This window comes from Sus scrofa, chromosome 13 (assembly GCF_000003025.6).
Source record: "Sus scrofa isolate TJ Tabasco breed Duroc chromosome 13, Sscrofa11.1, whole genome shotgun sequence".
Lineage (NCBI taxonomy): Eukaryota > Metazoa > Chordata > Mammalia > Artiodactyla > Suidae > Sus > Sus scrofa.
In genome coordinates this window covers 202124526-202140656 of record NC_010455.5, presented here as the reverse complement: position 1 = coordinate 202140656, position 16131 = coordinate 202124526, and the positions used below count along the sequence as shown (strand labels likewise).

Sequence of the window (16131 nt, the reverse complement as noted above, 5' to 3'; positions counted from 1 at the left end):
CTCCGTCTGGGAGGCGAGGTTTGGGTGCTCTGGCTGTCCTGGAGGCGGGGAGAAACAGCCACGCCGGGGCTGCAAGCAGGCAACACGGGCATTTCAAAGCAAGATCATGGACCTTCTTTTAAGGATGCCTCAGCTGCTCAGGGAGAATTCCCCTCAAGACTGCACCTTTTCCCCTAAGCTCTTTCTGGAGATAAGCATGCAAGACGCTGGTTCTTGGAAACACAGACCCGCTGTGTGTACCTCCAACCACAGTAAAGCTCTCATCAAGTGCTTGGCCAGGCCCACCACCGCTGTCTTCCAGATGGCTCTCATTAGCGTCACAATTGACCGATGGAAGCCCCCCAGGGCTCCTGGAAACCTTCAAGATGGCAGCGGAGACAGAGCCCCTGATTTCCAGGAGCTAATGTTTCAGAGAAAATACTAACACCACCTTCTCAACACTAGGGCTTTTCTTTTTCGTAACTCCGGGTCATGGATCCTCTCCTTTCCCTCTGCTTCTCATTCCCCAGCCTCTTTTCTGGGAAGTCACGGGCGGGGGGGTGGAATTCAAGTGTTCCCACCTCTCCCTTAGAGAGGAATCTGGGGTTGATGGGCAGAGATGTTTCTGGAAAATGGGAATGAAAGGGGGTGGGCCACCTGCTATATGAAACAACCGGGGTTCCACCCCCGCGAGGTCAGGTGACCCTGGGGGCACGTGTACAGTTAATGAGCAGAGAGAAAAAGAGTTGTTACATTCACAGCGTGTATCCTTTCTCTTAAGATGCTGGGGTGATTTTGGCATATTTTTTTTTCTCTCCAACGCATGCGTCAGATTTTTGGTTCGTTTGTTGGGCCCAGGACTGCTTCTCTCCCTTTCCTCCATCTCCAGTGGCTGACCCAAAGCTGGGGGTCTAGTGGGTGCCACTAAAGGCTTGATGAACGGATGAATGATCACATAGGAAGAATATTTTCTGCTGTCACAATGGTACCCAAAAAAAGGATCTTCCGAGGCATCTCCATTCCTCATTGCTGCATCACCAATCACTCCGAAACGTAGTGGCTGCAAGTCCCAGTAATCACTTTATGGCTTATTATTTCTCCCGGCGCCAGGGGTTGACTGGGATGTGTCAGGCAGCTTTGGCTCAGGGTCTCTTAGGTGGTGGCAGTCAAGTGGCACTTGGAGTTGGAGTCCTCTTGAAAGTGGCCTCTTTTACACTTCTGGGGGTTGGTGCTGGCTGCTGGCTGGACTGATGACCCACAAATGGCCTCTCCATGTGCCTTGGGCTTCCTCTTGGTAAGGTGGTTGTGGTTTAAGGGCGGCTGTTTCCAGGAAAACCAGGTGGCAGCTGTATAGTCTTTACAGGAAGCACTGGCAGACACGGAGCTGAACTAACACTCTAGTCACAAGCCCACCAGCTTGGATGGGAGCAGGGTCCATGTCACCTTGTAAGATGGGCATGGGTGACAGGACATCTTACGGGACCATCTTGGGAAATATAATGGCTGTGGGTGATACAGCACATGCCTGGAAATGCAGTGCCTCTCTCATTCAGCCCACGTGAAGCCAACCTGGTTGCTGAATGAGTTTAGCTGGAAATCATTTCTGTTGGAGTTGCTTTGGAAGATGGCCAGGGCTGTGGAGCATACAAATGGGAGCCATTATTTTATTCTGCAATTCAGGTAAATCTGCTGTAAAGACAATGTGGATGCCGGCAAAAGAGAAGGCATGCACTTACTCACTCAGTCTGTTTTTTTCATTTTTTCAAGTTTTATGGAAGTAGAGTTGATGTACAATGTGGCGATAATTTCTGCTGTACAACCAAGTGATTCGGTTCGACGGATGCACTTGTCTGTTCCTTCTCAGATTCTTTTCCCATATAGGGGATCACCTATGCCAGATAGCAGAGTGTTTCACTTGTTCATTCACTCAGTATTTATCCACTTATTCCTGCAGCCCCGTTCACGGCCAGGCATGGCGAGGTCAGCTATTGAGGTGGAAATCCCAGCCTTGCAGAGCTGGAAGCTCTCTCAGAGATCGCGTGCTGCCGTCACGTCCCAGTGCCTTGATCTGGGGGAATTGCTCAAGAATGTCTCCTCTTCTGAAGTTACCCAGGGCATGTGGCCTGGAAGCTTGGGAGAGGAGCTGGCAGACTGTTGGGGGAAGGGGCACCAGAGCAGGGGGGGGCGGCAGACAGCTTCTCTCTGTCTGTCTCTCTCTGTGCATCTGTCTGCTGTGTGTCTGTCTGAATATCTGTGTATCTATCATCTATCTATCTATTACTTATCTATCATCTATTACTTATCTATCTACTATTTTCTATCATCTGTCTTCTACCTATCATTTATCATCTCTCTTCTATCATTAATTTATCCATCTACTATCTATCTTTCTATCATCGGTCAGCTCTTCTTATATCATCTGTCTATCTTCTTCGTCGTTATCCTCCTCGGCCGTGTAGGATATGTGTGTGCGTGCGGGTGAGAGAGAGAAAGAGAGAGAGAAGTGGGGGGGGCACAGGTGGCTCACAACTTGAGCAGCAGCTTTCATCTTCATTTTGAGGGAAAATCTTTTTAGGAATCAGCCATCAAGCAGTAGAAAAGCAGATGACGTGCCCAGATGCCGGGCACGCTCTGTTTAGACTGGAGGGGAGAGATGGTCTGGCCACGCCCCTTCAGATGAGCCGCGGTGGCTGGGCCTCTCACTGCCAGAACCCCTCACCTCTCCAGGTGGAGTCTCAAATTCAAGTCAAACTCTGGTCCCTTGAGGGCCCCTCCTGGGCTGCCCGCTAGCACAGCCCATGCTGCCCTTGTCAGGGCTCCTGGGTCTGTAGCTGTTCTCATTCACGCATTCATTCTCTCATTCGTTCAGCAAATGCTTGCCGATCGCCAGCAGCCTCTGGAGTACGGGGAGGGTGGCCCCTGAACAGCATTCTTAATGCGTGCTAATTCCTCCTCTGAAGGAGCCGGCAGGGCTTCTAACTGATGTACAGATGGAAAATTTAGTGCAGGTGCACTAAATAAATGACTCCTTGAGTCACTGAACAGGTAAGGATGACATCAGGGTGAGGCCTCGCTGCCCTGAGCCCCGGCCCCTGGGACCAGGGTATGGCACTGGGCTCGAGCCTCCAGCATGTGCGTGTCTATGTCGCCTGCTGACCTGGAAGACCGCCCTGCGTCCATGTCCTCAGTTTCCACTGAAGCCAGCGCATCGTGGGCAGGAAGCGCTGTGGGTGTTGCTCTGCCCTCCTCTGCTGCCCGTGTCCTTTATCCAGAGCGTGTCTCCGTGAAGCCAGGCGAGGAGTCCACGGCTCTTAGAGTTCTCAACGCCTCGTCCCATCCACCCTGTGCCACTTATGTGCCCAAGTCTGTTTCCCTTTAAAAATCGCAGACCAACAGGTGAAAGACTGCCTTAAGAGTCCTCCCATAGAGCACAATCAACAGGAGCCTGTGCTCCCTGGCGGACGCAGAGGAAAACCATCCTTCACCGCAGTTCCTGGTGCCTCTTGGGATGCATAGCCCCACCTCCGGACCGCTGGCAGTACCAACCGCCATCACCCACCGACCTCACTGTCCTTTGGTACAGGATCCAGAGTGGAAGGGAGAAAAGGAAACAGATGAATTTATGTACAAGTGAGGACACAAAAGAGGAAAGCTGCAGAATCAGTTAACTTCTTTTGTTTTGCGAATGTTTCCAAGACACTGCATTTGGCTTTAACTGGGCAGCTTTTTGATGACCTATAAGTCAGTGTGATTGCAGAATAGGATTATTTTCAAGAAAACCCTGGTATTTAGTTTTAAAGCTTATTTTATTTCATGTATGTTTATATATACTTTCATAATGCATATCATTTTATAAGTGATGCATTATAAGCATATCCTAAGGTGCTACAGGTGGTTTATTTATTTTTTTCTTCTTTTTATGACTCCACCTGAGGCGTATGGAAATTCCCAGGTTTGGGATGGAATCAGACTTGCAGCTGCCGGCCTAGGCCACAGCCACAGCAACATTGGATCTAAGCTGCGTCTGAGACCCATCCTGAAACTTGTAGCAACGCCAGATCCTTAACCCACTGAGCGAGATAAGGGATCAAACCTGCATCCGCATGGACACTATGTCGGGTTCTTAACCCACTGAGCCACTATGGCAACTCCAGTTTTTATTATTATTATTTTTTAATAAAGGAAGGGACCACAAAGTATCTCCCACATATGACAGTGTAATCTGTAGCCTTTCCAGCGTTCTCATGTCTGGAAAGGATATACTGGTATCTGGATTTAGGCAAAGTGCTAGTAGCCCTGAAGCCAGAAAATAATGCCCTCCACATTTACTGTTTCGGCGATGAAACTTGCACTGGGAACATATCGAACCGCTTAGAATTACTGTGAAATAGACTACTTTTCAGGCTTTGAAATGATGAAGAGTGAGGTGGTAGAACAATGACAGTTTCCATGGTCAGATCTCACTTAAAAGAATGATGTGTTCAGTCTTGGGTGCAGCGCTATAATTCATATGTCTTTATGTCCCATGACAAAAAAAATATACGTTATGAATGATGGACTTTAATTTTAATGGATAAAATGAGATAACTCTGTAGGCGAATAATATCCCTTCAAGGAGTGTAAAGGCAAGAACTAGGCAAACTACCTCTTAGGGTCCTTAGAATCCCTCTAAGGACCTGTTAGAGGTACCTTTAGCGCCCTCTAGTGACAACACTCCAAGCCGTTCAACAGGAAATTCCTTGCAAAGCTGAAGGTCTGGTTTCCAGCTAGCAAATAAACAAAGCAGTGGAGTTCTTTGGCCAATAGGTGGTTGCTTCCTAAAATTCTTAAGGCGGTATTATTTTTGTGGCTGTAAATAAAGGATAAAATAGGATCCATGAGGCACACTGCGGCTTGCTTTTCTGGCCTGTCACTGACAGTTCTTTGAGAAAGAACATTTTCTCGTCCTTGGATACAGCACCTACCCCCACATTATGTGCTGAGGTTTGAATTGAGAGCTGATGAAAACTATGAATTAGTCTCCATCATAGGTTTTTTTTTTTTTTTGTATTTTTAGGGCTGCACCTACTGCATATGGAGGTTCCCAGGCTAGGGGTGCCATCGGAGCTATAGCCGCCGGCCTACACCACAACCACAGCCACACCAGATCTGAGCCATCATAGTTTTGATTCCGTGCAGCGCCTTTACATAGAATTAACAACTTTTCTTTGCACGAGGGTGAATAGGAACCAAACGGGCCTACACTCTGTATTTCTAAGAAGGAAAGGGGCTTTGCCTCGCTTTGCAGAGGGAGTGGATGCCATGCAGAGAGCTCACAGTGCACAGAAAGGACACGGAGCAGAGAGGGTCGCAGGTGGGGAAAATACGCCTGGCAGTGGGGGCGCTGCCGCCGTGCGACCGAGCCTGTTCACACGCCCGCCTTCCGGGGGGCCCAGGGCTCAGTGAGGTCTTCAGCTTGCCTGATGACACTCATGCACATGGACATGCATGGTGCGTGGCACACATCGTGTTCCCTGGCTTCCTTTCTGATTCCCTTGGTGGTAGAAAGAAGTCAGCAAATACATCAACAGGGTAAGGGAGGTGGAAGGAAAGGCCACCCCCACCTAAGACTCGGCAGCCTTTCTCAGCAGGGGGAGGAACTGCGGAATGCAGGCTTCTCTGTCACTTTTCATTAATTGGGTGACATTCTGGTGCCATTTTTTTTTTTTTTTTTGTCTTTGTCTTTTCTAGGGCCACACCCGTGGCACATGGAGGTTTCCAGGCTAGGGGTCCAATTGGAGTGCACCTGCCTGCCTAGGCCACAGCCACAGCAACTTGGGATCCGAGCCACCTGTGACCTACACCACAGCTCGCAGCCACGCCAGATCCTTAACCCACTGAGCAAGGCCAGGGATGGAACCTGCAACCTCGTGATTCCTAGTCGGGACGGGAACTCCCTCTGGTGCTCTTTGAATCTGATCTTTCTTTAAGAAATGGTCTGTAAGTTTTTGAAGAAACAGCGTGATTCCAGATCAAGGGAAAAATCAATGCTGATGTCCAGTATTTTCTAAGTGAGACAGACAGACACACAAACAAACCAACAATACTTAAAAGTCTAGCTAGTGATCAAAATCTGAGTTAATTTCAACAGCCCCAGATAAATTCTCAGGGTGGCCAGGGTGATGGCTGAGGACAGTGACTAGGACACAAGACCTTAGATCTGAGTAGTGGGCAGAGGAGCAGCTCAGCTTTGAGGTGAATGGCCACGGCCTTTGTGTGCCCTCTGGTTATGTGACATGGCTACTGGACTGCCCTGTGGTGACCAGTGGCGGTTGGGTGACTGGAACATTTATAGTCATTTCTTCCCCAGTGATATCATTAAAGACCTTGAAATACATTTAATGCTTCACAACTTGTATATAGGAAAACGATCATTGAAACAGGAAACTTCAGTGTCCCTTTAAATTATTACTGTTATTATTATTGGTATTATTTTGTCTTTGGTCTTTTAGGGCCATACCTGCGGCATATGGAAGTTCCCAGGCTAGGGCTCGAATTGGAGCTGTAGCTGCCAGCCTACACCACAGCCATAGGCAATTCAGGATCTGAGCCGTGTCCGAGACCTACACCACAGCTCACAGCAGCGCTAGATCCTGAACCCACTGAGCGAGGCCAGGGATCGAACCTGTGTCCTCATGGATGTTAGGTTTGTTTCCACTGAGCCACGACAGGAACGCCTCCTTTAAATTATTGTGATTATCAAAATACTTACTCTTGTTTCTTTTGTTTCTACTTTTTAATGAAATTTTTTTTTAAATTTTTTAGCCACGAGTCATAAATTGACCTATTTAGGGTTCCTGATAGTAGTTTTAATACTCCTGCCTCTTTAGAACCAATGGAGGTGGGTAAGACGCAAAGTTGGCAAAATGTGAGGATAGAGGGGAGATGGTTGTGAAAGGGTGTCCCCTGAAATCATTGCTCCATTTGAGCCTATGGAACTGAACTTGACACAGGCTTCAAAATTAAGGAAATTGCAGCTTGGTGTTGAGAAGTTGAGGATTCAGAGTGTGATAACAATTTCCTTGGTTTCGATTAGTTCCAATCGACCAAGACGCTGGAGAATATATTAACCACTTAGTGAAGGTGTTGAAACAATAGGTATTTAAATTGTAATTGGATTGTTTCTTCATGTGTGGCTGGCGGGTGCACCTCCCACACACAGTCTTACTCAATGGGTTGAAACCAAACTCCTGAGGTCGGCTTTGCCTTTGCGTAGAAAAATTGACCTTCCCTGGGATAAGGTGGGTGACCTTGGGGACCAAGAATGCCTTAAGCTGCCTGTGTTCCGAGGCAAATCCTCCCACTGCCAGAGACGGAAAAGTTGCACTGAGTAATGTAGTTTTCCATTGTGGGGGCTGCTCCAGAGGCTTGATCCTTATCTGCAGTCTCAGGCAGGTCCCTGCCAAAAATTCTCGGGACATCCTTTTTGCCCGGCTCTGGGGAATAATCCATACACTACACATTTTAAGATTCATGTGTCACCTTCGGGACAATACAGCCCTTTGGTCCTATTGTTTTGCCCTTAAGAGAGTCTGCGTTTCATGGGTTGGCCCCAGGCTCTGCAGTTTTGTGTGTGTGTGGAATTTGAGTCACAGAACACAGACTTCCTGAAGGCTGGGACACCCAGGCACTGGACAGACCCCCCCCCCATCCTTGTTCCCTCGTGCCCACCAGCGTGCCGGGCACGGAAGAGGCACTCATGGACGGGGTGGGAGAATGCTGGCTGGGTAGTGACCATCACAACCCACACGAGCGTCTCCTGGATTTCTTACTGTATTAATCAAAAAGAGTGACTATTCTTTAGACAAAAATCTGTTTGCATTTTGGTACACACACATAGCTGAACAACAGAGGTATGGGTGTGCTGCATGCTGTTCAGCTGTTCACCAGGAGAAAGGCAACATTGCATGTTACTTAAAAAGCTTTGTTGTTAAAAGGCATTTTAAGTTTCGTCTAACTTTTTTTAAGAGAGAAAGTCTGGGCGACATTTTTATTTAATACTATGCTATAAAAATGTTAGAACTCAAAAAAAAAGTAGAGCAGATAATACAGTGAACAATCATATAGTTATTCTTGAGATCTGATAGTTGTACAGTTTGGTCCTATGTGCATTGTAGTATTTCTCATGAATTCTTTTAGGCAAATTACAGGAATTATGACATTGTCAACTTCCATCCTTCAGCATGCAGCTCTCAACAGTAAGGACTTTTTCCTAAGAAGGCATTCCTAGAGCTATAAGTAGTTAACTATAAATCTATAATGTGAAGTAACAACCATTATATATTCAGATTTCTCTAGCTGCCCCGGAAAGGTCTTTGCTTTCTAATTTGCTCATATCAGTGTCTAATCAAAGACCACGACTTGCATTTGGGCTTTTGGTTTCTTTTCTTTTTCTTTTTTCTTTTTTCAAAATGTAATGCTTTTTATTTTTTTCCACTGGGCTTTGTGTTTCTTAAGTTCTATTTAATCTAGAACTCTCCTCCCCTTTCCCCACTTTTTTATTTTCGTGATATTGGCTTGCTGAACATTTGAAGCAAAACACTCCACGTGTCATCCTGTAGAATAGGTGAGCAACTCTCATTTTCTTTTCTTATTTATTTATACGTATATATTTATTGAAGTTATTGTAAGTGTCTTGAAAATACAGATGAATCAGAAGAGAAAGGGAGAAAAATTCAGAACAAGATTCTCTACCATTGGTATCATACTACCTACTAATACTTCTACTTTGCCTTTTTGTTTTTGACAAAATGAGTCTGTGATATAATTCCCCTTTATAACCTGATTTTTAACTTACTGGACGTCATTCTGTGATTTTTCTCCATCACTCAGCATTCACCTACCACGTCATTTTCCTGCAGTATTTTCCGTGAGAAGTATTTCACTGTCTGGGCGTTGAGCACAGGGGTCAATCAGTCAATCCTGAATGAATCTTCTACTGTGTCTCCAGCTAAGATTCCGGCTCATTCTCTCTGCTGCATCCAGACTTCGTTTTTAGAATATGTTGCCCTCGTCCTGTGTGTTCTCAACTCTTGACGTTCCTCTGTGGATCCTACCCAGAGGAGTTAGTAGGAGAACAAGGATGAAAATTTGTTGAGTCTTTAGAACATGGGAATACGTGATGTGGGGACAGATGAATGGAGGTGGCCCTTTTATGGTCACAACGATTGTATGGTCCCTCTTACATTCTTCGGTTTTCATCTGGAGTGAGATATGACCAGGCTTATGAAGGGCTTATGCGACATTGATGGGTAATGGATCCATGATGGATGAGAACAGAATGAAAATGTGGCATCTGTCACACCGATCAATGCTGGTTGCTGATGCTTTCCTGCTGCAGAGAACAAGTAAGAGGCTGGATCTAGAAACCAGGTTGCAGTGGTGAGATGGGACCACCCAGAACTTTCTTCCATGCTTTTTAAAAATTTTTTAATTTTTATTTATTAATTTTTAGCACAGGGGTCATCCTGTTTAAGGCTGCTCTTTGGGAAATCCCGAGTAGAACACTGCTTATTGGGGTACCGCAGGTAACATGTAACATGGATGCTTCCTGGGAGAGCAGAAAACAGGGGATCTCAGTGGAGCCGAGAGCACATTTTTCCCAGCACTTAGTGGAAGCTGCCCAGGTGAAACAGCTCAGGACTTTGAAATTTTAGGGGAAACACAATTTTAATCAGCCTGCCATCTCATTTATTGTTCTGAGATGAAAAGAGCGGAAATCAACATCCCCTCAAAATGTAGATGCCGAGAACTTGTCAGGTTCTGATTTTACACGAGATTTCTTGTATTTTCTCTTTCATCCTTTTTTCTTTTTTGGTCTTTTTTCTTTCCCTTTGTTTCTTTCTCTTTGTTTCTTTTTGTTTATTTCTCTCCTTCTTTCTTTCTTAATTCCACTTTCTTTCTTTCTTTCTCTTTTATTTCTTTTTATCTCTTTATTTTCTTCCTTCCTTCCTTTCTCTTTCTTTCTCTTTCTTTTTCTTTCTCTTTCTTCTCTTTTTCTCTTTCCCTCTTTCTCTTCTCCTCCTCCTCCCCGTCCTCCTCTTCATCTTTCCTCCTTCTGTCCTAATACAAGAGGGAAATCATGGGATCAGTAAAAGATACAGAACCTTGGGCTCCTTCCTAGAGCTCTGACGTGGGCAGGCGTGAAATCGATTCCCTGACTGTCCTGCCTCTGAAACCGGGAGGAGCTGGATGACTCAGGGTTTGGTCTATTGTGTTCTGCGGGTCCCCTTTGGAGACCACACCTCTTCACTGGCCCAGCTTTCGTGTAGCTAAATTCAAAGCAAAATGTTGTTTCTTCCAGAGAACAAGTAATTTCCTGAAAATGAGTAATTAAAAGGCCTGCCATCCTCTCAGGAATGTTCAGGCCTCCATGAGCTGCATTTCCTCCGTCCGAGGGGCAAACAGACGTGTGGCCCTGAACTTAACGGCTCAGATTTTAAAACACTGAACTGGAGGATGTGGCATCTCTGTGTAGCCAGGAGTTCTGTTGGGGTCCGTCTGGAACATGGACCTTTGTCAGAGGGGGGCCAGCTCGCTGCCATTAGAACGTGTTTGTGTCACTTCGAGTCTTGGGATTTTCAACGGATATTTGAAAACAAGGATTCGACAGGTTTATTCTCCCCTTTCCTTCTAGTTCCTTGCATTCTAGAGTCTGTGCATTTTCTCCTGGCTTTTGTGGACCCAGGAGCAACTACCTGTGTTGCAAGGAGAAAATGAAACTGCTCTGGAACACTCGCTGGAGGTGGTGAAGGGATAAACGTCCTCAAAAATCCGCAGGCGAATGGCGGCGACTAAGCGGGGTCCCCCCTGAACATGAACTAAGTACCGCCTGCAAAGTTTCCTTTTAAGAGAAGAGAAGCCGGGAGTGGGATGGGGGGTGTGGGGGGCTCAAGTCCCGGGTCCCAGGCGTGTGGCGGGTCTTCTGGCGAGACACAGGCGAGAGGGCCCGTCTGTCACCCGGCTGCAGGGTGCCCTCCACGCCCAGGGCAGAGGTGCTCGCCGCCCACGCGAAGCCACACCGAGTCCCGCCACATCTCACATCTGCATCCTGCCTGGGGTGGCGTGTCACACGGCGGCACACCGGGTCACACCTGCTGTGGCCATCCCGGGCCCAGGCAATTGATGTCTTTTTTTTTTTTTTTTAATTAAAAAAAAAAATCTCCTGGCTGCATATCATCAAGAAAAACAACATTGTTTTCGGGGCCTCTTATCTCTCCACTCCCAAATATCCTGTTTCTTCGGGCTGGGCCGCCAGGACCAATAGAAACCTCTTCCTGCCATTGGCTGACTTCATTTCCCAGACTTAGCACAATCTCATCCGCTCTAAACAACCTCATCAAAACTACTTTCTGGTCAGAGAGAAGCAATAATTATCATTAACATTTATTAACGATCAATAAACTTGATCGCATTATGGCCAGCACTATTAAGGTAAGGAGAGGGTTCCTTTTCATTTGACAAAATCTCGTGCTTGTTACCCTTTTCTTTGGTTTCCTTTATCAAGGCAGATAAGTCAGGGTTGGGCAACACCCCCACTGCCACAATAGAGGACAACAAGATTTCCTTTGCACTGCCTAGTAAATTTCCTTTTTCCTACTCCAACCATCCGCAAGGCTTAAAAACTTCAAACTCGGAAAAAAATTGGGGTTTCTAAATTCCCTGTTGAGGGCTGTGGATGACTTTTGCAAAAGCTGTACAGGGCGCGTCTGAATTTTCATTTTCTTTACCTGTCTCGAGCGGGGCCGCGCGCGTGTCCGCTGGAAGGGAGTGGACTCGGAGCGGCTGGAGGGCCGGGTCCGAGGCAGAGCTGGGCTTGGAGATGCTGCCCTGGCGCACGTTCTCGAAGGCCTCCCTTAGCTTCAGGGGGGTCCGCCGGGTCCCGGTGGACGCGAAGAAAGATGCTGGGCAAGTGGCCGTCGGTCGTGGCACATGCCAGTGTTGACTTGGATTTTTTTTTTTTTTGGAACCTGCATGCCGAGAGCGGAGGGTTCGCGTATAACCCAGATGGTGGTGATTCGGTGTGTTCGGTTCTGTATTTCTGTTTAATAAAGTCCCTTCTCCTCGGTGCACTGTGAGTAGACTTTCTTCCTCGCGGTGGTGACGGCTGCTTGGTGGGAACCGGGAAGCAGTGGCTGGCAGGTGCTCTGTGCTCTGGGGTCTGTGGTCCGATGTGATGTTTTTCTCACAAATGTTTCTGGTAAATAACATGGCGAGACTCAGGTGGAGGTGAATCCAGGTAGGTAGAAATGTAAACACGGCCTGATTCCTGAAAGTGAAGCCGACTTGATGATTCCTGTAACTCGGTGGCATGGGATCCATGAAGGGGTCTGTTACCATATTTTTCAAGGCCCCCGTGCCTTGGTGACCTTTGGAGAAAATGCGAAAAAGGCAGCAGCAGAAACAGATCCTGAAAAGAGGATAAAGGAGGGTTTTATTGGTGGCGTGCCTAGAGTGTGGCTGCGTGTAGGTGAGAGGCATTTGATTGTGGTTTCATCAAGGGCTTCTGTTAATTAGAAAGCTCAGGAATATGAGGTTTGTCCGGAATGGGGCCAAAACAATTTCAGAAATCCTCCTTGGTTGGGTATTTGAAAGGTTTGTTTGAAAGGATTTAATTACTACCTATGGTATAAACTGTATTTCAGAAATTCTCTTCAGTTTCCGTTTTATTTCAAGATGTGATCAGTGATGTATATTAAAAAATCCATGTATCCAAGACTGTAATGTTACAGAGATTTTTCTTTTCTTTGGCTACAAGGATTGAGGTCTGCTGAAATATAAGGTCATAGGCATTTTGCAGGGGAGGGTTTGATGTGCCCCCTTTTCAGCTCTGAGCAGAAATGATTCGCTTTTATAACCCCTCATGCTGCCCTTTTAATTATTTTTTCGCCCTTATTTATGTCCATATTTCACAGCAGTTGAGACTAATAGTCTTCGTAAATTTTGAGTAGTGCGAGTACAGTTGTGTGCGTGTGTTTCAAAAAATCAGCATATTAAAGGACATGGAAATAGCAGACCATTCCTTAGAGCGTGGGGTGCATTTTGCATAGCACACAGACGTGTCCTGCTGTTCGAAGTACACATTTCTGAAGATAGGAGGGTAGGTTTTGAAGTCTGACTGTTTTGTCCTTTCAGAATGAGTTTTGGCAAACCGTTTATGTTGGTCCAGGATTCTCTACTTGCCGTAGCATTTGATTCCCCTGCATCATCTGTATAGTGTATATATCTCATGTGAACTTTCGAAATGACTTCAAGTGGATGCTTTTTAATCCGCTGTTCAAATAAAATCGCCCCTCTTTATAGGTAACTTCCTTTAAGACATGTTCTGCTGGGCTTCCTGGGTAAAGTAATGAGATGATTTCACAGACTTGTTTATAGAGTGGAAAAAAAAGAGGCCCAGGTCTGTGGACTACAGTTTTAATTATGTTAGTGCAAAGCTCAAATTAGCAGAGGGAAAATTACAGCTGTCCGTTGGAATTAGAAAACAGTCTGTCATACAGGCAGTTTCCAGTCTCAGATGCACTCTGTTTTTTGTTGTTTCAGTAAATAAATCAATTAGTCCATCACGTGTCAGAGGCACTGAGTTTGTTAAGTTGGTACTCCCCTCCTGAGTGGATTTTTTGGAGGGTGGGGGCGTTAATAGCTCTAAGACCCTATTAACACATGAGATGTTTTTATTCCAAGTTTTATGATTCTCACCATCATTTTTTCTTGGTATTTTGGAAATGGGAACAGAGTGTTTCCATGGGAAGAAATAAAGGGATTTTAGGAACTTATGTACGGTGCCCGTTTATCTTTAAAAGTCTGTGGATTTTAAGGTCAGGTTAAGAGGTCTAAAAAAACACGTATGCATCAAAGGTGATGTTCCCACATGCGATTCACGAGTCTGCTTTGGTGTTTCTACCTGCCTCTGGACCACCTGACATTCCTCCCCCCGCCCCCCAACCGCCGCACCTTTCTTCGCGGCAAAACAGCGCTGCCTTTGCTTCCAGACTCCAAGGAGCCAGCTGTGAGCCTTGGACCTTGATTTTGCTCCGGTTAGGATTTTTAATGCAATCCCCCAAAGACTGTCCTGATCCTTTTTTACGCCTGGAGCCACCTGGGAAGTCTAATGAAGCCTGCAGTACCTTCTGAGGAGCATGCTTTTAAATGCAGGAAAGGAAGGCAGTGCCTGGGGAAACTAGCTCTGCAGAAATCCGGGTCTGTGCTTGGACTCCTTGGGTGGTCTGTGAAGCCCAGGTCACATCCCTCGATCCTGGAGTTTATAGGTCTTTCGCCTTTAGGATGGAATTGTGGGGATTTTCCTTGATCACAGCCCTGGCACTGAAGGGCTGGCAAGAGAGCAAGCTGCAGCCAGCAGCAGAGCCGGGAGCATCTTAGAATCAGACAGGATATGGAAAGTTACTAACAAGGTTAGCCAGGGAGAACACCGTTGCTGTTCCCATTAGTTGTTTAAAAAAGTTACTTTCTTTGATGTGGCAGAGGTTGGAGGATTTTGAGGATCAGTGTGATAGCACTTTGAGGCGGAATCTAAACAATACAACAGCTAGTGTGTGTAACCAAAAAAGAAGCAGACGCACAGACCTAAAGAACCAACTAGCGGTTACCAGTGGGGAGAGAGGAGGGGGAGGGGCAGTGCAGGGTTCAGGGTCGAAGAAGAGAACAAACTTATGAATAAAACAAACTGCAAAGTTATATTGTGCAACACAGGGAACACAGCCAATATTTTAAGATAACTAGAAATGGAGAAGAACCTTTAAAATTGGGGAATCACGATATGGTGCACCTGTAACTTAATATTGTACCTTAATGATACTTGAGTAAAAAAAAAAAATAATTTTAAAACATAAAGCTTCTTTTATGTATTTCCCTGCCTTTCACGGAGCAGGCACTCGCTGACAATTTGCTATCATGTGTGAAGCAAACGTATTTAAAAGGCAGGGTTATAGGAAGGAAGTCCATCTCCTCGTAAGATTTTCATGGATGTGATTTTTTGAAACAAATTTTTATGGGCTTAGAAAGTTGTGTGAATTTTAGGCAAAGGCAGCAAAGTCGGTCAGTTCTACACATCCCTGTATCCAAGGCTTTTCAGCTTCTTTTCCCATCGAGGTTATTACATAGTATTGAATATATTTTCCTCCGTGCTCTACAATTGGCCCCTGTCAACCTGTCTGTTTGTGTATATTTCAAACCCTGATGGATGTGATTTTTGATGAATGGACTTCCTAGCTCGAGGGCATTTGCACTTTCAACAACCCATGGGCTTAGGTGGAATTTAAATTGTCTTGTCTCTCGTTGATTCAGGAGACTCTGTGGCAGTGGAACGAATAGAAAATGTACAATACCACGGCCCCCCTATGTCAGGGTTGTCTCCAAAGCAGGTCTGGATCTTCTGGCCTGGAAGTGGCCTTTTGGGCCATTATCGTCTTCAGATTTTTTTTTTTTATTTAAATGTAAATTTTATCGGCGTGCCGTTGACTTACAGTGTTGGGTTAGTTTCAGGTGTACAGCAGAATGAGTCAGCCCTCCATACACCTGTATATCCATCCTTTTCCAGATGTTTTCCCACACAGGCCATCACAGAGCAGATGTGCTGTTTGCATCTGTGGCTGGCTCTGGGCACAGCCTGCCCTCTCCAGGCACAGCACGGTCCTCCCCGGCTCTCTCCAAGCCTGGGCACGCTGACTCAGTGACCATGGAAAGAAGACTTGGAAAGGGTGGAGGTTGGGGGTCATTTTCCCCATGACATACGCTTATGTAGGACCGTGAGGCTCGAGAGAATGTTCTGGAAGCCTGAACTGCTCCTTAATTATCTATATAGAGTGATTCTTTAGAGTGATTCTATCACTGCTTTTTTTTTTTTTTAAGCAAAACAGATCTTTGTTAAAATTTCCCCAGCCCTGCCCTTGATATATGCAGATACATGCTGTTAACGTCTCTTGAAAAAGCACACATAAGATTAAAAGAGATAAGTGAAATGACATGACAGATGCCTTCGGGGAAGTATGACTTCTGTGTTTAGAGGCCCAGAAGGAGGTCTCCCCTGCGGGAGGGGAGACCCCAAACAGAACGACCCTCGTTGATACCAGTAACTTGGCAGACAGATGGGTTTGC

The 16131-nt window shown here is 46.1% G+C and overlaps 1 protein-coding gene across 6 annotated transcripts in view; it reads left to right on the top strand.

The window, feature by feature from the left end:
* The window catches only part of ERG (ERG, ETS transcription factor), a 303336-nt gene that overhangs the window by 161916 nt on the left and 125289 nt on the right, over positions 1–16131 (top strand). For 2 of the 6 annotated variants that reach the window (XM_021068472.1, XM_021068470.1), the window contains exon 1: positions 11302–11451. The exons of 3 other annotated variants lie outside the window; for them this stretch is intronic. In XM_021068472.1, the coding sequence (XP_020924131.1) occupies positions 11434–11451 (18 nt within the window). In that variant the 5' untranslated portion in view covers positions 11302–11433. 6 annotated transcript variants of the gene reach the window in all.